The 27,477-nt window shown below is 31.1% G+C and overlaps 1 protein-coding gene across 1 annotated transcript in view; it reads right to left on the reverse strand.

Annotated features, from left to right (window-relative positions):
* Positions 1 to 8,621: 8,621 nt before the first annotated feature.
* LOC111634354 (lysosome-associated membrane glycoprotein 1-like) overlaps positions 8,622 to 27,477 on the reverse strand; it is a 28,015-nt gene continuing 9,159 nt past the window's right edge. The window contains exons 2-5 of the mRNA XM_023379110.1: positions 20,644 to 20,972; positions 15,685 to 15,892; positions 15,454 to 15,621; positions 8,622 to 9,128 (exon numbers count right to left, since the gene is read on the reverse strand). Of these exons, the coding sequence (XP_023234878.1) occupies positions 8,983 to 9,128; positions 15,454 to 15,621; positions 15,685 to 15,892; positions 20,644 to 20,972 (851 nt within the window). The 3' untranslated portion in view covers positions 8,622 to 8,982. The remainder of the gene's footprint in view (positions 9,129 to 15,453; positions 15,622 to 15,684; positions 15,893 to 20,643; positions 20,973 to 27,477) is intronic.

The raw sequence follows: 27,477 nt of genomic DNA on the forward strand, positions 1-27,477 counted from the left end.
TTGTCTAGTTCCATGCATTCATAAAGAATTAGAATATCATATGCATTTTTTTCAAATAACCATTGCAGTTGCATAAAAATCCATGGATTTTATAACATTCTATTTTCAAAAATACTAAGAGATAATGTTTTGAGGTTACACTGAGAGTTCAAAACCATGCAGAACGAGAAGCTATTATTAGTTTGTTTTTATCATCCATATTGAAAAACGATATAGATACATGAAAATAAAAAAAGGCTTTTATTATGTTTTAAGTTCATTTCATCTTTTTCTATGTTAGTTTCTAAATGATCAACTACGAGAACAGCAATCATCATGAGTGTGTATTAGATAAAAAGAGATTGATTTGTTTTAAAATAATTTTATATGAACTTTTAATAAGAGTAGATCAAAGTTCACTGCTTTGGCAAAAATAACCGGTTTTGATAAAGCATTATTAATGAGATAATGTTATTGTCCTACTCTCTCGATTTATTTTTCAAGTGAAACATTTAACTTAGTGTTGCATTAAATTTTCAAATATTAAACAATTTTCTCGATATTAACGAATAAAATTTGATATAATTAAAAATACGAACAACAATTGAACAAAAATATCTGAACAAGTATCTAGTGAACTTTTAACCTAATTGATAATGCAGCATTTTATCTGTAAACTTTGGTAGCAAATTTGATAAATTGCTTCTGGTTTCGTAAATATTTATTCGTTTTATTCCATATTTGCTGGATTTAATGACGATTTAAATAATAATACATATTTAGGTATAAATAAATTATATATATATATATATATATAAAGNATATAAATAAAATACAATATTAAAAGTGTATTTACAATTTCATATAAAAATGTTTGAACTGGATTTTCCACTGATTCATTGAAAATTTATGCACTGTATACTATAAAAACTAATGATATACAATATACATTCCTTCCATTTCCTGTGATAATTGAAGTGCCAAAATCTGTGATGATAGCTCTCAATTTTTATGATATTTTTTCTCTGTAATTGTTGCTATTTTATGCACAATTGAGAATCTGTGATCATTTTCTTATGATTGATTGAAATATTGGATAAGTTAAGCTGATTGTAAAATTTGTTTTAATTACTTGATTAAGAAAAGATGCATTGTAAAAATATTTGAAAATTAGATATATGTAGTTATAAATATACAGGTTTATATTAATAAAATTTTGAATTATTTTGCACTTAATAATGTTTCTTGTTTTATCTATTTTTATATATATATATTTTAAAAGAAAATTTGTTTATATGTGGTACAGAATTAAATTTTTATGGTTATATTTGTAAATTTCGCATAAGAATCTCCTAAATATTGAGTGGAATGCTCAATATTTAGAAAAAAACGCTCAATATGTATAGCAGTTTTATAATGACGTAACATCAGGGCCGGCCCTAGTTCATATAGGCGAACTAGGTAATGGGCCTAGAGCGCTTGAATTCTGGGGGCGGCATGGCGAAAGTACATGCATAAATTACAATAAATAATTTAAAAAAATGTTTTTTTATCACAATCCTTTCTCACGTGTTGACCCGTGAGTCGCCATTTTGAAAGTAGCGCCGTAGTCTCACGATCGCGACATAGCGTGCTGCATATTGAATAAAAATTAGATACTCTATTTTACATTGGTGTTTTATATTATTGCGAATTTTTTTAAATGGTGCGATGTCAGTCATTTGCCTAGGGCGCTGAATTTGCTCGGGCCGGCAGTGCGTAACGTAACAATAATTTGCAATTGTATTGCGAACTACGCAATATATTGTTAAATAATTTGATGTTACGAATTAATTTTTTAAAATATAAACTTATATTATGCGCTTTACTGGAATTGCCAAAATATAAAACCATACTATACTCGGATGAATCCAAGTGGGCTACAGGGGCTCATGTCTCCCTGGATCCGCTATTGACTAGCGAGGTTGAGGCCGAAATTTTAAACGCGAAAACGTGTACGACGTACGTTCAGCGCCGCTTTCCTGTAAGCCTAGAAGTTTGACAATGGTGTTTGGAATGTCGAGCATGATTCCACTGACTATCCAAACACCGTTGTCAAACTTTAGGCTTACAGGAAAGCGGCACTGAACGTACGTCATACACGTTTTCGCGTTTAAAACTTCGGCTTCAACCTCACTATTGATCGCAAAGTTATTAAAATTTATTTATTATGAAAACCTTTTCTTTTCTCTCTTTCTTCTCTAATATGGAGATTCTGGCTGGTCACCTTTTCTCCGATGAAATGAAAAATGAAAACCTTTAATAATCAAACTTTACTAAACCGTTTCTATTTGTGAAATTTTTTACTTACCTGAAAAGTAATTTTTTTATACTGTACATATTTTACACAGCGTTATTATTTTGAAAATTGCAGGACGTACTAAGTTACTTAAAAATGAAAAGTAATTATAGAATAAATCTTAAAAATAATTAATTATATCCCGGGAAACAGTTCACGTTTATCTCGGAATTCCGGGACAAGCAAAAGACGGGAAATGAGAAACCCTAATTCATACTAATTGCTAGCAATAATCGTTCTCCTATAAAATTTCTCGATAAACAGCTACAAGCAGCATATATTATATCGGACAGTAATATATGGTTAATTTTATTTTCACTGGTTACAAGCGACCCAGATAAAGTAGCCATTTTGTAAAAATGTAGCGCCCTCTATAGTCCATGAAAAACGCGAATAGCTGTTTCAAAGTTCTAACTTATACTATTAGCCTCAAATTTCGCTTCATGGATGGGGCCGAGAACGCCAGCCAATCTTCTCGCCCATCCTGAAATAATTCATTCAATTCTAAATAACCCCCCGTACTAGTCAGTATAGGTAAATATGAATTGATTGCTCGCCAAATAATTACACGTTCTTACGTTTTCCTGCTTATACAGAACTGAAAATCGATTGCTAAACTTTAAAAATTAGCTTGAAGATAAAACCTGAAGATAACATCCCGCTTCACAATATTTCGCTCTATCTCTGCCCTCCCAAAATGAAAATCCAAGCGTCGTTACTGACTTCATATATTTGATAACGATTGAGTGTTATCAGTAAAGATTTACCGTTTAAAGCAGTAATCATTTTAGTCGTTATTTGCTCGTAGTTTAAATTTCTGGCATTTGTCACTTAAATTATAATTAGTAATTTTTAAATTGCTATTAATAACTTGAATATTTGTTTTAATGAGTTACCAGTTAAAACCAGAATTTTCCACCAAGTATAATTATCTTAATGATTACATGATGTAACTAAATATCTTAACTAGAACCGATATTAAGGGGGCACGAATTAAACGTGCAAATCTACATTCACCCTGTACTAGTATGGATGTGGCTACTTGCGCCGTAGATAGAATAAACTCACACAGTCGTACGAGTATACATCATATCTAATCTCGAGTACATAAAAATATCAAATAGGCACTTTACAAAAGGCAGTGGCTCGGGCCCAGTGTTGTGGAGTCGGCAAAACTCGACTCTTTACTATTGGTAAAATTTGAAGTAAAAAATTAGAAAATGGACATTTCGATAAATTTAGATATCAAAATGATATTAACCCATAATGGCCATTTTATAGCTAAATGTTATGCGTATCTCAGTAGAAAAGAAAGGCCCACCAGTGGCCAAGCGGTTCCCCGAACATGGAGTTCGGTCGTGGGTTCGCGCCCCGCCAGAATCGGGCTTGGCCACATGGAGTTTTCCTGGTTTCCTCTACGTTCATAACGCCTAAATAGGGGCCAGTTACCCTTAAAAAGAGCTCCCAGAAGGATATCGCCTAAGACCTGTATTGCGTTGCCGTAACTTAATTAACAAACAAACAGTAGAAAAAAAAAATAAGAAAAGTAAAATCAAGATCAGAATCTAACTGCAACAAACTAAAAGAGCGATATGAAACTGCAAAATGTAATTAATAGGATTGTTTCAGCTTATTCACTGGTTTCGGGGCACGATTGCATCGAGAACTTATGGAGGGGGAATATAATAGCAAAAGTTGCGGTTAGCTTCCCTTAATGGCAACATCACTACGAATAAATTTCACTTTTTATGGACAAGATAGAGGAATGTAAATGTTTGAAAAACGAACAAAAGATGATTTGATATTAAATATATAATGCTCTAATATATCATATATTGTATATTTAATTCTTAGTACTCTATTCAGTTCTAATACTAAACGCCACTTATTGTTGAATTTCAACACGCTTTCATCTATACATTTCGACAGTCTGAATAAACGATTACAAGTAAGGAGAAACATGGTTAGTCAACAGATTAGTCAGTCAGTCATTCTCCTCGACAAATTAGCTATTCATATTAGCATGTCGCTTCTTTTATTTTTAATTCCAATTGCAAAATTTTCTATTAGGCTATTATTTCTCAATTTTCTGTTCAACTTTTGAACTGAGATTTGATAAGCTAAAATGAAAGCAAAATTCAGAACTTAATTTATATAAAGCCGATTATTTATATGAAACCAAAATACAAAAGCATCAAAATGTGATGAGATCATAACATTAAAAGTATTATATATTCAGAATACATTTGCAAGCTAATGATTACGTTTAACACTAACAACAATCATTTTGATTACCTTTATTCCTTATCAACATAAATGATATGTTAAAATGCGAATAAAGGTTTTATGTAAACATTATTTCAATAAACATCCACAGTCATCGATGGATATATTAAAATATTACTAGTAAATGCAAGTAAATGTAATTATGCAAACAATTATTAACGTGATACAAATGGCGACTAGAGGAATGATTATATCTATTTTGCCAGATGAAAGCGAAAAATTAATCTTTGAGTAAGTTACGTAAAATGACACCATTTTACAAATCTGATTAGATAACCCGAATAATTGACTAATTAAATGTTGTAAATTGCTTTTATTTATATTTAATTTCGTAATTAATATTTTATGTAATTGTTATTCTCATTGACAAATCAAAAAAAAAATCTCTAAACAGCACCACTAAAAATGCCCTGAGATTATTGTAGGGAAAGTGGTGCTCCCGAGGGGTGGGCCAAGGAGTCCTGTTACCTTCCAAAGTAAGAAAAAATATTTTTGGAAAAATTTACCAATTAAATTTTTTAAAATATATAAAAACAACACGACACACAATACCTGTATTTATCTATAGCGGTCACAAGATGAGAATTTTATTGAGTTTGCATTAAAAATGTTTTTATCCGTTCAATTCGCTTCCCAAAATTAAATCTTGAGTTTGCCACTGGTGGAGAGAAAAAAATATGAATAATGGCTGTTCTAAAAAATTTTTTCTGTAACTTTGTGGATATAATAGAATCAGAAAACGAAGTTTAACGTTTCAAAATTTTAGAAATATCCACATTTTGTTTGAAATGAAGAAATTTTGTACTGTTGGAACATCAAGTTCACAAACGAAATTTGTTCTCAAACGAGCGAAATTCCAAATCTAACAGTTTTTCCATTTTACTAAGACAGATCGTTTGATTACGAGATATGAGTGATCAATGTCATTTCTGCATATATCTCAGATTCTTGACTTAAAATTATCAGAATGAAATACCCGACTCAAATAAAAAAACAGGATAATTGAAGACTAATGGACAGTGTTAATGAAAAAAAATATTCAGGGACAAAAGCGGCAAAACGAGACTTGATCTACCCGAGAAAACTTATGTTGCCGCAAAGCCACAATCCAGGTACCATGGCTAATGGGTAAAAGTAAAAATGGAATGCAAAAAATTCTCGAACGCAAAAGTTTTATCGATGTACTGAAAGTGTTTTGACAAGAAAACAATCCCTATGATCAAAGCAGAAACACTTCAATAATGAGAACACTATAAATACAAGACAATCCTTATCACATTTTTCCGAGAGACTGCGTTTGAAGCAAAATGCTAAGGGCATTTCGAATGATTGTTTTCTGATGAATATCCATATTTGAAAAATGCACACAGTAATCAAATGGGCAGTAAGTAAATCTGGGGCGAGGGCTTGGTGTCACTTACAACTTTTCCCTTTCCTCTTAAAACTGGCAAGAAACGTTGTGTTTAATGGTTTCCACATAGGGAGAATGTACGGAAGTGTGAGGTTCATAGAGAAGTTTTTCTAAGAATATTTCCAAGACTTTCTCACACAAAGAAAAATGGGTTAGGGGACGTTGGTATAAGTTTATGGAACGCATAGTGGCTAGAGAATGTTTGGTAATCACTAGTCTAATATCTAACTCTGCAAAATATTACCTTTTGGCGTAATGTTTCTCGGTGAAATCATGTTGAATTTTTTAAAAGTCTTTCGGATAAACTAGGCTTGGTTTTGCCGCCTTTAAAATTTAACTTACAGGGAAGTACAATCAAATTGTTTGGCAATCCTAGAAAAATGAAGCTGCTAAATGTTAGAAGCATCAAAATTTGACCAAAATGAGATTTTGTCAAATTTCAACATTACAATATTAATTAACACGAGGGCGATCTACTAAAGGGTTTCCCCAGTAGGGACTATGGCAAACTGAACCTTATTGAGGTGTTAGGCACCAAAGCCGATAAAAATTCAAAATTTTGTGGAGGATAGGCGCCAAAAAGTTATTGGCGAAATCGTTGCTTCTACGATGGCGGCTTCGAGATAAAAATGGTACTGGAATTGTTTAACAGATTTATAGCCGAGATGTTGTTCCTTGCTTTCTTTTTAATAACTTCGCATTCTTTGTGTATCTTCAAGCAGTTCAAATCTTAGACCAAGAATTTTTCAGTGTGCATAAGTAGTCATTATTATATTTTATATATATTATACATATATACTCCGACAGTTCCCGCTTTAGGGCAGGAGGGCCTCTAATCCGAAAGTAATAAAGTTACAAATAAAAAATAGGTTAATTAAAAAAATTATTAAAAATATCAAATACTTTATTTCTCCTATACGTAATTAAAAATGATCTTAAAAACTAAGCAAACTTACAAAATTTTTCATATTTCTTATTCACCATACCTCAACCGAAAACGGTACTTTCTTCCTGCTGCGCGGAAAGAAAATTCCACTTCCTGGCCGAGGGAAGTAAAAAATCGTACACAGTGATACCCCGAACTTACGCGGTTATCGCTCGGTCCCACCTATCGCGTACGTTCGGGGTATTAGGTCTATAATAATATACTATTAGTAATTAGTCCTAGGTCTAATATACTATTGTTTTTCATTAAGGGGCCCTATCTTTGTCCTAGGCCCAGGGCCCCTTACGTTCTAAATACGGCACTGGAACTGTCACTCGCGAACCAGGGACACTCCATTTGGGACTATCTTAGAAATGAGAGGAAGACCTAGGGGCCAAATCACAGAACTCTTTGCGACCCTCTTGACATTTACATCCCATGGCGCCATCTGTTATCTGATGGTTATAAACTATTTTAACTACTAAAAAAAAGGCAACGCTTAGTAAAGGGTGGGGACTTTTATAAGTAAAGATTTCCTAACATTAAGTCCTACCCCTCTCGACCTTTCACAAGTGTTTACTTGTGGGGGGAGAGGGGACAGTTCAGTGTTATTTCGGGATAGCATCTTATCCGCTCCGCGAAACAACTTCCAGACAAACTAACCACTAATTTTCAGAAGCACGTTTTTTTTTGGAAACTCTTGAAAAGAGTATATTTGAACAAGCTGTTTGTGTTTAGGGCTACATGCTCACCAAGTTTGACTGTCTCCGTTAGTATGCTGTAAATTTAGGATCGTGGAGTCAACTATATTAACTGTTTAAAAAACATCCGATCTGTTTTATAGTTACTTTAGTAATATTTAAAATCCGAAATAGATTTGTCATTTATTACATACTCTTCCATTTTTATTACAGAATAGCAATGCAAGTGCATAGGAAAAATACCAGCTTGATTTAATCTAATCAAAATATGAAAACTATAAATACATCTAGATAACTTCTAAATTTATAGTTCAAAAATCACATTTATATTGACGTCAAACTGAAATTTAATCATAACAGGTTTGATATTTTAAGCTAAAGAATGGTCACCGCTCTCAAATTACTCACACCTGTTACTTTATGTAACAATGATTCATAACTTACCTATTCACAAAAATCTTATTTGCAGTAAAAAAAAAAATTTAAGTTAAAAATCTTAAGGCTGTACGATCAAAATGTTTTACTTTGAAACTGTTTATATAAAGAGATTTTTCTAATGTCTTCCACCAATAGCTTTTAATTTAAAAGTTGCCTGTACGTACAGCCATCTGATTTCCATATTAGTTGAACAGAATAATTTAACCTGACCTAAATTCGTTTAACCTGTTAGTTTTTTCAGGACACTATGAACTGAAAACCGATTTAATAATCTTTAATTCACAGATCAAATTTGTTCTATTTCTCCCAACTATAATAATTAAAATCAAACATTAAGTGAATATTACAATTTGCATATAACCAGTAAGAGTTGGAACTTTTATTATTCTGATAACTGCCTCTAAAATACTGAAATTTACAGTATAAAACAATAAAAACTAGATTAGTAGTCAAAGTAAATGGTAAGTATTTATAGTTAAAGAATTTGATGTAAATTTTTGATAAAAATACTGTGTAATCAAATTTATAAAATCATAGGAAAAATCAAGATGAGTAAAAAACTCTCAAAACTAAATTTTATTGTTGTTGTTACACAAAAATTTACAAGGGCAAATGAAATAAAAATTTAAAAAGATTCTTAAATTCAAATATATTTTGGTCAAATTTAAATATAAATTAAAATTATGTGAAGCAAATTAGAATAAATGAATAACCAGATCTTTCAGTTTTTGGAATAACTGGATATCTAAATGACACTTGCCCTCAGACTATGTAATAGTTTAATTGTTTTCTATAATAAAACATTATATATGTTTGTAAACCCTGTAATATTCTGCTTTAAAGGAGCACTGCATGCCTTCAGTCACCCTCTTTATATTAAACTTTGTACAGCAAAAAGTCCACTTCAGACTGACTGGTAGCCTTGCTGACGACTTCGTTGACGTCCCACCAAATAAGCAATTAGCACTATAATTACCAAGACTGCCAAGGCACATCCAACAGCAATGGGAACAATGTCGTTGATCTTCTCATCCCCAGCACATTCTGTTGCTGTTGAAGAAATTAAAGAAATCAATTTTAAATTATGGTAAAAAATCACTAGCAGTTCTGAATTTACAATTAAATTTAGGGCTACCAAGTTTTCATGAAGTATATAATACTTTAGACACAATTGAAAAAGCTTATGTTAATGGAAATTTCAGATTTAAAATTTATTAGAAAAAACAAGAGTAAATTCTTCATATTTTGATCAGTCAAGCTAGTAGCAAAATTTCCAGATGATTTTGCCAACATTTTACATGTATGGTAAAAATTTCAAGCCCCTCCCACACAATTAAATATTTATTTATAAGAATTAAAAATTCTAAATTCATTTCTTTCCTTTATATATATATATATAAGGAAAGAAATGAATTTAGAATTTTTAATTCTTAAAAATAATTTTAAAAAATTTTATAAAACAAATTACTTTCCATCCTCTGTATACTAATAGGGTCTTTTAATCCATTCATTATGGGCTTAGCCAAGCCCACAACAGGATGGAAGAATGAAGAATGGGGTCTGACATCTGGGACAGACTATCCCAGAAAATTCATAGGGTTCTTCCAAATTTGATCCAAAGATCAGTAAGTTGATGTCTTAATGACCAGATGACTGATAAGATAGTTATAACTATTATTTCAACAAAATTATGAATTAGAAAAATTATTCAGCAATTTTCTGGAGCTGGTGCTGAAAAAAAGTGTTCATTGAGTCTGATTTTAAAAAAATTTGTTCAATCAGTAATTACTATCATTTTCAATTACCTTCTCCATATTTATGTTGATTCCTAGCCACAAATTTTAAGTTTTGCTTAAATTACCCTATTTCTAGAGTAGTATTTCAGTTTGCTCCTAGCTAATACATTTTTCTATATCAAAAATATTTGAGGTTTATGTGATATACAAGGTCTGTTCAAAAAGTATCGGACCTTTGGTTGGCAAAAATAAATTTATTGACTTTGAGGTACAAAACCCTAATCCCCTTCAAAGTAGTCTCCTTGGTAATGTATACACTTCTCCCAGCGTTCCTGCCATTGCTGGAAACACTGCTGGAACGCATCTTTTGGAATGGTTATCAGCCGGTCCGTCGCATTTCGCATGATGTCTTCTCTCGACTAAATTTGGGTTCCTTTTAGCGGCATTTTCAGCTTGAGAAATAGCCAAAGGTCACACGGAGCCATGTGGAGAGAGTACGGAGCGTGACGAACCACAGGAGTATTGTGTTTGGCGACGAAAGCCCGAATCAGATGCGCAGAATGGGCGGATGCGTTATCAAGATGGAGCTGCCAAGTTTTGATCGACCACAGATCCCATCGTTTGCATCGCACTGTATCGGAAAGACGACGAAGGACCTCCTGGTAGTACTCCTTTGGGATGGTTTGGCCTTGTGGTGCGTACTCACGACACACCACCCCACGAGAGTCGAAAAAACTGTCAACATGACCTTTGATATTGCTGCGGACCTGCCGCGCTTTTTTTGGCCTCGAGGATCGTCCTGCTGAATCTTGCGAATGGTTTACACTCGGGTATCGCCAAGGTTTTTGGCAAAATTTGATGTAATTTCGCTGCTCACGTAGTTCAGTCATTTTCCAGCTTAGTGAAATCCGACGAGAGCGCACTACATGACCTCACTCATACGCCGATTGCCAACGACTGACGCTTTCTGCAAACGGGAAAAAATTCAGGGCTGTGCATGACTGTCCCCTCCACAACTCCACCGAAGGAGGCCTCTCTCGCATCATTGGTTTACGCGGAAAAAAATAAGGTCTCCCCTCCACAACTCCACCGAAGGAGGCCTCTCTCGCATCATTGGTTTACGCGGAAAAAAATAAGGTCCGATACTTTTTGAACAGACCTTGTATATATCTACATATAGCTAAAAATGTACTATTTTATTTCAAAATGTTTACAAGGTGCCATACCAATCTTACATGTATTGATGGTATAAATGTTTGAAAACATTTATGACAAACATCACTCTTCAGAAGTTTAGTGTGGTTTATTGGACTGACTGATTTTGGAACAAACCTCAAATTTTCAATCCCTTTATTTTCTTTCTTTTAGCTAGTTTAGAAATTTATAATCATTGAAGAGCAAAAAAATATATACAAGATCAAGTACTTAGTAACTCAACAGTGCATCTTTGAAAAATTCACCTATCAGTCATTACAAATGAGATAGTGAGTCAGCCATTAAGTAGGAAAAATTATCGTTCTTTATAATGCCTAGTAGTAAATCACATTATCAATTTCACTTTAAATAATAAAGAAAGTTAAGTTACAAAATTATTTTGCAATCAATCAAATAAAATTCTGGAGATAAATTGATTTTAGGGAAAATTGTTTACTCTAGTCACCTGATTAATCTAAGTTTGATACAACAAAAAGTGGGTGTCTGGTATCTTGAAAGAAATCAGTCCCCACATTTTTACTCAAATGCAATTGCCAGCAGCAGACATCTAAATTTAATCAGTTTATTAGACAAAGCTCAAATGATACCATTCATGTCCTACTATAAAATATGATTTCTTTGAATTTAAGAGTTCCTTTTGGAGTTGGAAGCATAGACTAGCCTTATTTGAAGAACAAGAGTACAACAAAAATTTTTTTTTTACAGCAGTGCTACCTTCCTGAAACTAAACTAGTTTTATACAATATAATAAATCTGTTGACATTTTTTTTAAAATCAAAAACTAAGAATAATCAACGTTTTGCATTTTCTTAATGCATACTATCATGTTATTGCTATGTGCTAAATCTTCCCTTCCAATAGCTTTCAAAACTTTTAGAATATTGCAAGAGATTGTTTTGACTTGATTGGACAGTCTAATCAGTTTGAGCCAATCTTTGAAACAATGTCGTACATACTGAGACTAGACCAATTTTATTGTAATTTAAGTTTGAAAAATAATGAATACAAAGTAATACAGAACCTAAAAAATTTACCTCAGAAAATGAAGGCATAACTAAGAATTAAATTGAAACTTCAATAATTTTAATAGGACAAAACATATAAAACTACTTGTTATATATTTAGTCTTCTACAAGGACTTTGCTTATTAATAGGACATTACACTGGTGTTTTGGCTTTAGCAAATAGAGGAAAAAGATCTTATTTAGGGGGAAAATCTTTATTGATCACCTTGTATTATACCTGTATTATACAATATGATCATTCCTCATAGACTAAATATTTAAACTACTTTTAGATTCCAAAAAAGAAATCTTCAAAATGTACCAATAAAAAAAATTTGTATTATAAACCAAATTCAAAGCTTTGAATTTCTAAGTTCCTAGCAGATATTTCATCAGAAAAAACTTATTCTAAAAAAATTGATAGTTTCTTCTACACAATAAGCAAAGTAAGCTGGAATTAGTCAATGATTAAAACTTCATTTTTAAACTAATTTTTAGTTACATAAAAGAAATTTCAGTTCTGTTTAGTACATGCCATGACTTCAATTGAATGACAAGGTTTGATTATGAATAAAAATATAAAAACATCTTAATACATTTATCTGAATAAAAAGCATTACTTTAAGAATATGTATGTTTGTTATATATATATAACAGTCATTGCATGTAAACATATAACATGGCATATAACACAGCCATGGCATGTACAGTACTAATGCTAAACTAAATTTAGATAGTTCAGTGTTATATAAATATACATATTTTCTTCTACTTTTTAAACACTGAACTGTGTTTAAAAAGTAGAAAAAAAAATATGTATATATATAACACTGAACTATCTAAATTCTTAGTTTAGCATATAATTTTATGTATATTGTCCTCTGATATTTAGAGCTTTTAAATCTAAACCAGTCATTTAAATTTGGTGTAGTGAGTGATTAGTCCTATCAGTTACTTTGGTAATAGAATGCTACCTTGAATATGACAGCTATGGCCTGCACAATTGCTGGTAAGATGGTTAATAAAAAGCAGTAGATAAACTATATTTTTTTTATATTATTTTCTTAAAAGAATTAAAGATTTACTTTAGCTATTTGGTGGGATAACCATATCCTTTGTCTTAGTTTGTTCCCACGTGTAGAATGGCAAGTAACAGTCGTGTGTTGTAGCACCATCTGTTATCAAATTTTAGTTATTCACTAATTTTTTGCTAATTGTTAAAAATGTTTGCAAACTATTAAAAATGTACCGTCATTAGTGTTGTAACGAATAGTATATTCGGCCTCAGGCCGAATACCCGGCCAGGAGTGTGGCCAAATAGCCGAATATTCGGCCAAACTATTCGGCTTAATTAACGCACGTACGAAAATTGGCGCGCAAACCGCATTATGGCAAGGATCCTGCTCTCTATTGGCCTGCTGTCACTACAGTTCGCCAATCGCATTAATTCTTGGCAGTTGCAGCCGACAGACAAGAGTGTCGTGGAAGTATGTGATAAATGATGATATCAAATGACCTACACTTGCAAATAACGGAAAAAGAACAGAGGAGGATCGCGAAGTGAAAATGTGAAAATAAATATGAAATTGAGTTGATAACATAATCAAACAAGTCGAGGCAGCTTATTGGCGCGAAATTCGAGCCCGTCAATGCCAAACAATTGTTGTCATAGACTTCAGAAAGCTAAATGCTTGTAATGAAAGTCACTTAGCGTGCATGGGCGAAAGCCTGGGGCCGTTCGGGCTATCAAGCTGTCTCGAATCTGTGAAATCAAAACTGACTTATATCAACGTCCTATCTGTCTCTCTTCTCCGTTATCACCAGGCTGAGTCACATAATTGTAAAATGGGAACTCTACGACGGAAAAGTGACGAATCGAAAGTATTGTGAGCGTGTATTATGATGTATGCACAGGCATACATGGATTAAAGCGATAGAGGTAAGAGAAAGGGAAGAGCAAAGACGAGCGCTTAAAAAGAAGGATAGGTAGGGTCAGACCCTCAGATGTGCGACGATTCTCGAACGAATAGGTGTGTACGTGTGCTGATCTTTGTAATTATAAATTGTGAATACATGTGACTAATATTTTCTTTATTTTGTGCATGCTACAAGTTATAAATAAATATAAACAAACAACACTAACTCGATAACATTAAATCTAAATACCAAAATGCTTAATTTACTGTGTTTTTGTTATTTATTACTCCCGTTTTTAGGTATTCGGCCAAATACCGAATAGTAACCGAATATTCGTTACATCACTAACCGTCATCCACAATAAACGCACGCAAAGTTTTAGCTAGATCAGAAATTGGGAAGTAGATGAATTGCAACTTTTTAACTGGACAGACTGACAGTTAATAAAAAGCTTAAAATAGTAATTATGTATTCAAACTTTTAGATAAGCTTGGGGAAAAAATGTCATGTTCTCTATGATCTGTATTTAATGAATAGTAAACAGAAAAACAATATTTCACAAATTGATTTAAAAATTTCCATCATGAAGTACTAAAGGAATAAACTTCCAGCATGAATCTTCAGATAAAGAGCAAGTTTGAGGAAGCCATTAAAAAATCTTTGCTAACCCAACCTATCATTTGTTTAACATGAAAAAAAGCAAGTTCAAAATACAAAAAACAAATTAATAAGCCATCTTTTGTAAAAGGGGTCAAAATGCTATAGTTAAGGAAGAGTTCACTACTCAGACCTAGGAATGACAAGGAATGCAGAGGAAAAAAAAGATATTCTCCCAATGCTGTACAATATATAAGGGAGAACTAACAGGACCAGAAGATATGAAAGAATAAATACCAAGAAAGATGAAGTTACCATGGCCCTTTCAAAACATGTTTATATGAACAGTGAAGCAGAATCAGTGAAGCCAGAATTATGATTCTCAGAAGAAAACATACCAATGAGAATAAATTGAGGGAGAAGTGATAGCAAAGAAAGGGATATCAGGTAGGAAGGAAAAAACCAATCCCTGACTATTACAAAAGAGAAAGTTCTGAAAGCAAATTTTTATAGTTCTTATAATTTTATTAATTAAAAAGTGTGTTATATTAAACCGAAAAAGAATGACTTAATAAAAAAGTATATTTTCATTATAAAGCTTACAATGTTCTGTTCAGGCAAGTATGAAATTGTTTCTTTTTGAAAGAACTTAGTCTGTTTTAATTCATGAAACTTTCAAGTATTCCAATGATAATTTTTATCTGATGTGCTGGATAGATAAAAAACAATGTTTAGTACAGAAATAACTATGATAAAATTTATTCTGGAAAAACACTTCTAATAAAAATCTGTAGACAGAATATTTTCTGACTAAAGAGCTAGAAAGAAAACTTTAAAAACCAGTGTGAAAATCATACAATGAAAATTAAAAACAAACTAGCTGGAGAATAAAATATCCATACAAACCTTCAGAAAATTTATCTTCTTTTGACTGTCTGAAAGCTTCCACTCTAAGATCCTGCATAGATAACTCCACATTTTTCATATCTATTTTTGTTTCAATCTTACAGAGAAAAGATTTGCCTGCAGATGCTTTAAACTCAGTCAGGTTTGTTGCAAATACTGACTCCATCTCTAACAATATATTATTAATTAAATAAAACAAAATTTTAAAATATAGAAATAAAAAAAACTTACCTGATTGTTGTTTAGCATCTGGAAAATCTCTTGGATCCATGAAATATTGGAAAGTAAATGTTGTTGCAGATATTTCATTGCTTTCATTTTTAAAGAAAATTTCAAATGTATTATTTTGTCCAAATGTTAGTTTTATAAGAGCATTGTCACAGGTATTATTTTCTACAGTTGCATTTGTTGGTAAATTAAGTTTAGCTGTAACATTATTCTGAAATAAAAAATTAAAGTTGTTATATATATAAAAATGGACAAGTATGTCCCTATATTTCACTTTTTCGCCAAAACTACACATCGCACGTGAATGGTGTTTGTATGTGGTGGTAGCCCCAAGTCTCCATTCGTGCATAGGGGTGGTTGCGTCTCGATAGCTATAAGGGTGCGGGAGATATGAGGCTAAAAGTNGTCAACTTTCCCATCTAATTGTTATAATAAAGGGTGGCCTCCGATCTAATTCTGACCAAGGGCATTTTTTCTATTGAAGCTGTTTACATTTTTCCCCCGACAACTACGTTAAATTCGTGGATTTCACACCGGCTTGCTTATTGGGCTGTTGTCTAGTTTGCCAAAATGATAAATAGCGTAGGCCATCTAAATAGGTATACATGTAAAATAATATGTAAAACTTGTTTAAATTTAGAAAATAATTGTCAAATAAAAACAGTAGAAAACATGAGAACATTAGAATAAATTAGTTTTCAGCTTATGAAGTTTATATATTTACTAGCTGCAAGGACCCGCTTCGCTGGGTTTTTATTTGTTCGTACATTTGTATGTAATATAGTTTTTTTTATATATAAAAGACTGCTTTTCTAAGTAATCTAGAATCTAGCTGCAAGGACCCGCTTCGCTGGGCAAAAAGTAACGATAGTGAAGATTAAGATAATTACATTATAGCTAATCTTACCCGTTTTCACAGAATGCAAGAATTAGGTCCCCTGTTTCCAGACTAATTAGAGAATTTTTACATTTAGTCAAACAAACTATTTTCAACGTTTCTGGAACGTTTACAATTGTTCTATAATCGAACCAATATTCAAATTTATATATATATACACACTATATACATACACACACACAAACACAAATCTGTATATTACGTAAGTAAAAGAAATCTAAAATATTGTCATTTAGATAAATATTTGTCAAGTTTTATAAACAAACTCCAAACTGAAATTTGTTATCTGAAATATCTTAAGTTTTTTTTACTTGTTACCTTATAAAAAAAAATAGCCCTATTATCTGAAATGTTCCAACCATTGATTTGCTATAGACTAGACTAAAGCAATAGTAAGTGCACAAGCTTTTAAATACTCTATGTACTATTCATAAAAATATCATTGAATTGCTAGCCATTTGAAACAGATGTCACAATCTTGACTTGAGACATGCAAGTTTTCTAAAAAAGGAAATTAAATTTCTAAAGTTTAGAATTGCATAAAGTTATTTATTGCTAATTTTTCTTTTAAAAGGATCTATTTTAGAAACCCACAAAAGTGTTGAGATCACAAATGTTGCAAAAGAAAAAAAAAAGTAATTTTTGATAATTAATCTTGTAGAATTGTATGTCCAATTTATGCTATCTCAAACAAATTTAAAATCAGCTAGACTTCAAATTTTTCATTCTAATTATCAAGTTAGATACATGGAGAGTGACTTTTTACAAAGTAATAGAGTACTTTAAATCAGTCTTAGAAACTACTGCTGTAGTGCAATTCTTTAACATTTCAGTTGCACAAAAGATTTAAACACTTTCCTCACTATTAGATTCAATTTTATTTTTTTCACAAATAAAATGCAGACTGCATGGCTTTCAGAAATAAAGAATATTTAGAAGCAACTTTAAAGTGTGGGAAAACTAAAAACATTCAGCTCTAATAGTTAAGTCTATCGCAACATCCAAATTTTATCAGTGGAACCATAGTGTTCCAAGAAACCAAGTTGGAAACCACTGCATATAGTAAGATAGCAGTTTCAATATTACCTACTATACAAACTAGATAATGGGTTTTTGATAGCAAGCAATGAATTATTCACTTGTCAGTTAAAAAAACACCACCACTTGCTTTAAAGGGGAGATGATATAGTTTTCAATCATGTTAGTTAATGCACAAATTAGTGTAAAAAAATAAAATTAAACTTTTTAGTTTTTAGTTCTTATTCTGTATTATTTACCAACTGAAGATTATATCAAAGGCTAAAATAGAACAAATACAGCTCCACGGAAGTCTGCCTCAGTTCTTTATATAAAATCAGATTATACATAAATTTCAAAGATCAACATTCAAGACTATACTAACCAAAATGAATTTTAATATACTGTTAAAGTTTAAAAAGTACATGTTTCACCAGTTGCATAAGCTTTATCAAAAGTTTTGGGAAGTTCTGAAGTCACAAAACAGGCAATTTGTGAAACTATTCAAGCAATAACTTCAACAGTAAATATTTAAAGTCAATACAAAAAAAATCTTAGCAACAAGATGGATATATGATATGGTTCCTTTGGAATTTAGTTATTTCTACATCTTTAAAAACTTACATTAGGAAATTTTGCTAAACATTACCAATTCAAAGACAATGGAGAAAATTCAAACATTTAATAAAAGCAAAGCTGATTTAGACTCATCTAGATATTTATTTAAACAAGCATCATTTAAAAAAAAAAATATTAAAGTTTTGTTGACAGTTTATCCTTTATAGGAAGTAACTATTTTTATGGGTTGATCCACATAATGATCATCCAATAAAAGATTGCAGGTATTTAATACTTTACTGTTCTTAAAAACTTCAGAAAATAGTTTGTTGATCTGATTAAGTTTAATAGTTTATTCAGTTTATTGCAATAAATTTCCTGCTTTTTTTTAATAAGCCTTAAGGATTTTTAAAACTTAGTTGTTAGGTTGTTTTTCTAATAGCCATTTAATAAACCTATAGAACTTCAAAGGATTTTTTTTGTACAAGACTTAATTTTTCAATATAGGTCTATTCTTAAATTTTTTAAACCCATTTTAAAATCTTAATCTTATACTAGATATTTGAATAAAGCTGATTTTGATTGTATTTGTATTGGTATAAATATTTAAATTAATTCTACATATTTTAGNATTGTAATTAAACATAAAAAAATACTTAAAACTGGAAAAAACAAAAATGCATTAATTTTAAAGAAAAAGCTTCAAACTTTATTTTCCATTGTCTCGCCTTTCTGTGAAATCTGACACTGATGAGTCAGTGTTTACAGCTGGATGACCTTGAGAACAGCTGGTATTGGATTTCCCAGGACATTCTCACAGAAGCTCGGGAGGCGATGGGTTTATAGTAGGGTGAATACTAGCTGGCTGTATACTTTTAAATATTTTTAAGATTAAGTGCTTTAGTTCCCGGCAATTTTTAATATTAATGTAATTAAACATAAAAAATACTTAAAACTGGAAAAAACAAAAATGCATTAATTTTAAAGAAAAAGCTTCAAACTTTATTTTCCATTGTCTCGCCCTAGATATTTGAATAAAGCTGATTTTGATTGTATTTGTTTTGGTATAAATATTTAAATTAATTCTACATATTTTAGAATATTAGATTTTAATTTTCTAAGTTCCTGAAGAGGTAAAATTAAGGTTGGCCATTAATCATAATTTTATTTTACAACTTTTGGTTTTAGGTATCAACTGACAGTTCATTTTTTTTATCTTCCTAAAGTAGCCACACTTAAAGAATTTTTGAAGGTTTCTCAATTAAAAGAAATGTAAAAACAATTCAGATTATTTTGGATAAAATCTTAAGATTCTAATATTAAACTTATTGGAAATTAATGACAAGATACTCTAAGTTCTTTAAATACATGACATAATTAAGTTTTTTAGATTGTAAACATTGACATTCTACAGTCACTTTTTTTAACAAATTTATTGTATATAGGTCCATTTTAAGATGACTAAATCAAAATGAAATCAGTGAAATTGGCAGTTTTTCATTGAAATAGGTTTTGGATTACCAGGTTGTGTGAAATGTTTAAACATCTTTGACTATTTATATTTAAATCAACATATTGTATAAAGAGTCAAAGCTGGATATTTACTTTGTGTCCAGTATTTTTCTTGGCAATTTTTTAAAATGAAAAACCTGTCATGCTTAACTGCTGTCTGACAAGATTTATTCCTGATAATCAGGGGGAAAAAAACAAATCAATGTATAAATGTCCCAAATGATCTATAATATAGCATGACTAGCAGACCCCACCATGCGTTGTTGTGGCTCAAAATTTATAACACTTCCCCGTGGGGGGGAATTTTTGAAAAATTTCTTAGTGTACATTCTCTTGACGTACCCTATTAAAACGCAATCAAAAATGCAAAAACCCGCATCTAAAATAGTATAAATAGAAGCAGAGTTCTTTACCGTAAGCCTTAATCCTAACCATCTTCCTTCAGTGGGGTTGAATTTCAACATGTATATTGTATAAAAACACGTGCGTATTCGAATGCAGCGTTGTGTCAAAATTTCAAAGGAATCGGTAGGAACAAACAATTATTTATATAAATAGATAGAAGATGATCTGCTTTGGTTCATTTTCACAGAAAAGCAAACTTAGGGCATCGTACTTGTAGCGTCATCTGTTGGACATAAAAGCCTTAACCTAGATTATATCTTTTAATTTATATGAATGTTTAACAGAATAATGTATAGCCTATGTCCACCCTGAAGTACCATTCTAAATATTGGTGAAAGAATTTTTGAAATTGGGTAAGTAGTTTCAAAGATTACCTGCTGCATACAAACTTACATACTTACAAACAATACCTCTTTATATTAGTAGTATAAATTGAATTTTAAGTTTCAAATAACAATAGCAAATAATTCAAATTTAATTTGTCAATTAAATTTTTTAAAGGTTAGTTAAGACTTATGTCAATAAAACCAAATGAAAAAAGCAGTTCTAAGAAAAGCTTAATGTTAACTTACCCCACTGATTTGTTCATATTTAATCCTAAATTGAATGGCAGCTTCCAATTTTATACAATTAGTGCCATTTACACCATATACAGTCCAGCTGCCTGTACTTGGATCATTAACAGGTGGAGGAAGTGCCGTGGTAGGAGGAGCCGTGGTAGGAGGACTTGAAGTTGTTACATTAGTAGCAGCAGTAGTAGTGGTGGTGGTGGTGGTGTTGGTGGTGTTACTGCTGGGGGGAATTGTAACAGGTGTTTCAGATGTACTAGAAGAATTAGTTTCAGTAACAGCAACAGTGGTATCTGGAGAATTATTTGCAGTTAACTCTGTTATCTGTCCAGCTGAAATTAAATTTAAGAAAAAAATTTAAAATAGAATACTACTTTCATTTAAAACACAGTTCAGTTTGAACTGTTTTGTTTTAAAATAAACATTTTTGCATTATTTTGACACTACTTCAATATCCAGAAAAATTAATATATAATTTACATTTTCAATAATAAAAGATTAATCAATAAAGTAAAAACCCTGACCTAGTCTGTTCTGAGATATTAAATTTATATGCATGCAAGTTTTTTTTTATAATCCATAAAAATTCTAAATTGGAGTAATGATCTAAATCACTGATAAATTAATATCATAAATAGCAGTGCAGAAGAACAATTAATATATATTTAGCAGGAAAAGTTAAGTTTATTGCTTGTGTTGGCCAGCATGTTAGCTATATTGTACATAAAACTAACCATTTAGAGAATATAGGCTATATTAAAAGCACCTATTTAAAAAAAGTGCTTATATACCAAGTCAACTGTACTTGAAATAAGATTGAATAATCTGAAATTTCCAGTTAGAATTTAATATTAAAAAAATTCTATGAACATTGAATTCTTTCCACGAGAGATTAAAACTTTAGATCAAGCCTGTCTAGCCATTTTTAGAAAGCCAATTCCGTTCACAAACAAGCAATTTATTGTGACATCATCACAACGCCAACCTGCAATTTTTACACAGTTTTAATTTATTTAATTTAAAATATGTGCTCTCCATCTCAAATTAGTAGTGGCTTGTCCCTGTACATCATACTTTATCTTTAACAATAGTCATGCCAGTCATCAAAACTCTCCCCTGAAAAGTATTAAAATTTCAATGCCGACTTCCGGTTTGCATTAGAAGTTCATATATATAGTTAATCAGTGCCTCATGCCACTAAGGTTTCCACATCTGTTCTGATCTTAACTCTGTTCAAGATTAAGTGCTTTAGTTCCCGGCAATTTTTAATATTAATGTAATTAAACATAAAAAAATACTTAAAACTGGAAAAAACAAAAATGCATTAATTTTAAAGAAAAAGCTTCAAACTTTATTTTCCATTGTCTCGCCTTTCTGTGAAATCTGACACTGATGAGTCAGTGTTTACAGCTGGATGACCTTGAGAACAGCTGGTATTGGATTTCCCAGGACATTCTCACAGAAGCTCGGGAGGCGATGGGTTTATAGTAGGGTGAATACTAGCTGGCTGTATACTTTTAAATATTTTTAAAAAATTAATTTTTATTGTGATTTCTGACCCCCACGACTTAAACGTATATATAATAAAATACATTAATTAAAAATCATCGGAGGTCGTTTTTGATATCAGAAAGTAGCTTTAAATAACTTTATTGAAGGAAAATCCGTGTACTAGAACTTCAGAACGATGAATAAAATTTGATATCAAACTCCCATTAAAAAACAATTGTTAATCACGCGTCATTAAAGGTAGATTAAAATCGCGATAAAATTTTTTCGCACGGGTAAAAGTTTTTGAAAAAATTTGGAGACCTAAAAAACATCAAAAATTGAAGGAAAAAAATTTTTAGGGGGCAAAAGGACCGAATTTTCTGTAATGCTATGTAATCTGCCCGAGTTAACTCAGGCGAGGAACAGAAGGACAGACTGACAGTGGGAATTTATAGGTCTACAATTTTTCAAATTGCAGTCCAACAAAATCAAATGAAGACAGTAGTAGGATTGGTTATTCAACATAGATCCTATTAAATAATACTTTAAGGGTTAGCTATTCTACAGTGATTTGTAAAACATTTGTTTTCATAAAATCTTCAGTTCTTCATATCTAATATAAATCTGAACTAAAAAAATCCGCCTAATGGTAAGCAATTATCAAAATTAATTTTACCGTAAGGGCATCAAAAATTTAAGATTATAAATAATAAAACATGTAGACAGTTTAGAATATGAACATAAATATTAGATATTTGGTTTAGCCCTCCTAAACTAAAAAATTTTTAAAAAGTTGTTTTTATTAAACTTCATGGTGGTAAGAGAAGTCTTCTCCAGTCAATCATTTCAAACAGTAACAGGGAAAACCATGCAGACCCTTTTGTAAAGGTATACTATGTTGGGATGAGCTGAACAAATGGTTCAAATAGCTCATTTTGAAATAGCTTGAAGAGGTGGCAATGGTAGTATAATGAAAATAGGACAGCATTATAAAAATTGTAGCATGAAGATTTAATTGAACCTTTTAGCATATTCCAAGATAAGGTGGGATCCCAAAACAGATCATCAAATATGATATTCTTTACTGCACAACAAGCAGTAACAGTGTACCACTGCATAACACAAATGTAATGAGTGGTTGAATATTTAGGCTCAGATTAGCAGTGATATGGTGATTAGGTTAACACTTAAATAAGTAGCATTTTATATTATCTACTAAATTGGATCACTTACATATTCATGATCACTGCCAACCTAAACTTAAAAAAGCAATATGGGAATTGTTGAATGTGCAATTATGTAGCAATGCACTACTGCACAACATTTGGATATGACCACACATTCTTGCAATTGTGTGTGGTCATATCCAATGGGTCTGTTTCAGGATACCACTTGATATTTTAAAAGTGCATTACACTCTTATCTTTTTTAAATTTTTTCATGTGCTACAACTTTGTAATTGATATTACCATTTCATTACAGATAATAGCCCTCTCCGACAGAAGGGCTGTAGGGGGAACAAACAGACTGTTTTTAACAGGGTTTTCCAACAGTTCATAAAACTAAAATTTTTCATTTTTTCACTAAATGTAGAAAAATGCCTTTAATTATGTGGTAGGTTGTTGCATGCATATATATGTTGCAACTGGATTGTTAATTTAGCTGCCTTATTATAAAAACAGCTAGATGCTTTGTAAAGTGGCAGAAATCAGTATTAAAATGTGAATTATGCACTAGGATTAGGAACAAAAATGTTAGAAGTACAAAAAACACATTATATAATCAAACTTGTGTACATTAACTTGAAAATTATGAAGTAAGTCAATTACTTGCTTTTAAGAAATATATTTTAAAATAAATGACCAATGAACAGTTGATTAGTTAAAATCTAAGGTTACTTTATCATAAATTAAGAATTACTTTTGTAAAAATCAGAACAAAGATTGTACTAGTATGTCAACCTACCTAACTTTTAATACAAAAATCAGAAAACAAACCATTAAATTTCTTCAACATTTACAAAATACCAAATGTATCAAATAGATGTGTTATTAATGCAAAAATAAACTAAATAGGCATTTAGATCTGCAAAGAACATTTTTAAAGCATATGCCTCTATTAGTGTGACACCAATTTTTCATGGGTTTGCATGAGCACTTTTGAAATCAACTATCAAATAATGACTGATCTTTATAATGATGAAATACCAGAATCATGTCTGACTCCATAACCACTTTTTATAGTTATTCTAGATTTAGTCCCTACTTTGTAAACTGGTTTATGAAACTATTTTTTCCATATTTTTAGTACCTAAATGACCACAACCTATTTGTTATATTAAGAAAAATACTTTTTCCAATATCTAATAGGGAAGATTCCTTAGCAACCTTTAATTTCTTTCTGCACTTCTGTTTCAATTTGTATATTATACTAGCTTTTTTATATAAACATCTGATCCATAATCAATTGCTTTTGGATAATCTGCAAATAGCATGAACAAATTTAAACAGGAACTGCATTGATCAACCCTACTAGTTTCATTTTGACACACTGGATAGGTTAGACAAGGTGATAAAATACCTTTTCTAACCACAGAAAATAATGAGTTTCTAAAACCAAATTATCAGAACTGTACAATGTCCATTAGAAAACATTCAGTATGATATTTCACATGTCCTTTTACAACTTTTTGATCATTGTTCATGTTATGTAGCTCCTCAGTTTCAATAGATGAAAGAATACAAATCAAGAATATTAGAATTTTGTACATCAGTTTTAAGCTCACTACCCAATAAGGCAATCTGCCAATGACTGATAATTCATTTTACTCATTCCACAAAACAGCACCCAATTGACCATTTGGTCAAATTATTTTCATGCATCCAAGATCTAATGAGTAAGCATATTTTCAACATGTTATAAGATAGTATAGAATGTAGTAACTATTTGCGGATGTTGAGGACTGCCATGCACAATTTCACACACCGACACATTTACAGATTATTTGAGGATTTTTGCAGTGAACTTCCAGTCACTCATTCTGTAGGCTATATGCAGCTCCAAACTGTAAAAAATTTTAACAGTTCTACAGTTACTCTAGATGGCCACTTGAAGCAGTAGCAAGACTGTTACTGTCAAGATAATGCTACTAGCCATTTATACTTTCCATCTGGTGCTGACTATAAATCAATTAAATCAACTCATCCATTTTCTATAAAAATCTTTAGAAAAACTGTTGGTCACAATACATTTCTTAGATATAATTACATTTGATTTTGCAGGTGGGATAAAAGCAACAAACTTCAACTGCTTTTTTTAAATGTATATAAATGTTTTTTATACTGTATCACAGTATAAAAAACATATATACATGTACCATGTCCACAGGATTTATAAATTTCCATCAATACATCAAAATATAATTCAGTGCATATGATATGTACCATAGAATTCTCAGGTAACTTTTTAAAAATAAATACAGTCAATGAATATCTCATCATACTTTGAACTGCATTAAAATTCAATAGACATCCATTGTGCACCAGAATCTAAGGCCATTGTCTAAAATTCTCTAATCCATAGTTTCTTCAAATTTCCATGCTGTTCTGCATAGAACTCCATTAGGTGTTGAAATTAATTTTAAACCCACTATAGTCAGATAAACTTCACACTTATTTGTTGTAATATCCAATATTTATAGCAGAACAGACATTAACAACATATTAGTGAATGTCTCTTGGCACCTCGAGTGGTAAGAATCTGAAGTAAATATAGCAACCTGATGCCTCATTGTAAAGCAGCTACTTGTTTGGCCAGTTGTATTGTAGAACAATATCACAATATATCATTCAATCCAGCAGGATTTGGTTTAACCTCTCTGTAAAGTGGCTGAACATTAGCTTTGTTATAAAAAGGCACCATTTAATCACAACGGCTAGGCATTTTGTAAAGCAGCTAAATTAAGAATCTGACTGCAACAAATATTGAAAGGGGTCAATGGAAAAAATTTCTTAAAAAGGGGTTGATACATAAAAAGTTCGGAACCCCCTTGGTTTATTCCAAGTCCAACAGTATAACTTAATTATTCCAAACTAATTAACTATCATCAAATAACTATCTGGAAAGAAATTTACCACCCTGTATCACTGCCTCATTGTAGGTAAGCACTCCCAATTTCTAATTCCTTGTTTCTACTAGGAATATCCACTCTAAAGTAGAAACAATATACATCATCTAGTTTATATAGTGTTTAAAATTTAATAAAATTTGTTTTTACAAACTTGATTTTTTTACAAATTTGTAAAATTTTATTTTAGTGAAAGTAAAAAGTTTATATAAAATTATAGCATTATAAACATGTCTTCTTAAATATTCAATACTAACAGTAATTCAATTACTCAATACTAATTGCATGCTTCTAGTCTACCATAATAGTAACTAAATCTCTTAATGATGTTGTCTTAGGGCTTATTACATGCAGACCAATTTTCAGATTTGTTTTCAACATTCTTATTTAGATTTGTTTTCAACATTAAAAATACATTAAATCTGAAAATCGTCTCCATATATGATAAGCTGTAGAAGAGCCTTGAAGATAATAGTAACAATATAAACAGTGTTAAGTATTACAGTATTAAGTCTTTCTAAAATACTTTTAGGAAATTCATAGAAGCATCTAATTATTAATAGTTCTTTATCAAAAACTGAAAATCAAATGGTAGCTTCCATATTAATTTTGATTATAAATCCATTTAAACCTATAAGAGCATTTTTGATTAAATAGATAATTCAAATTTTCTGTGTGTCTGTCTCATTAAATTTCTACACAAGTTAACTTATGGAAGCTTAAGCTATTGTTTGAGATTTTAAATTTTCACATATTCCACTTTCATAATATATTAATTATTTAAACCAGTGTTTTTCAACCTGTGGGTCGCGACCCCCAGGGGGTTGCAAAGCCTTACATGGGGGGGTCATGGGTGAAAGAAAAAGACAAGTGTTTGTAGGTTCTACACTACAATAAAAAAACTAGAATTTCAGTGAGAAGGCTGTGCCTGTTTATTTTACAGTACAATTGGTTTTTCGATCGATATTTAAAGAAAGAAAATTAAATACGTAGTTTTTAAAATCACTGATAGAGTTTAAATATGGCCCGGGGGGGTCGCCAGAATTTTTTAACTTGTAAAGGGGTCACGTATTCAAGNGGATCTAGAAAAAAACCTGAAACCATTGTACATAATTAAAACTCAATCATTTTTAAATTTATTGAATTTTATAATAAGTTTTACATAAAGGAATTTAAATTTTCTACTACAATTTAAATTTTGTTTTCATCCAAGAAGATAC

The sequence above is a fragment of the Centruroides sculpturatus genome, unplaced genomic scaffold (assembly GCF_000671375.1).
Source record: "Centruroides sculpturatus isolate CEXI.00-Female unplaced genomic scaffold, Cexi_2.0 scaffold855, whole genome shotgun sequence".
In the NCBI taxonomy this organism is placed as follows: domain Eukaryota; kingdom Metazoa; phylum Arthropoda; class Arachnida; order Scorpiones; family Buthidae; genus Centruroides; species Centruroides sculpturatus.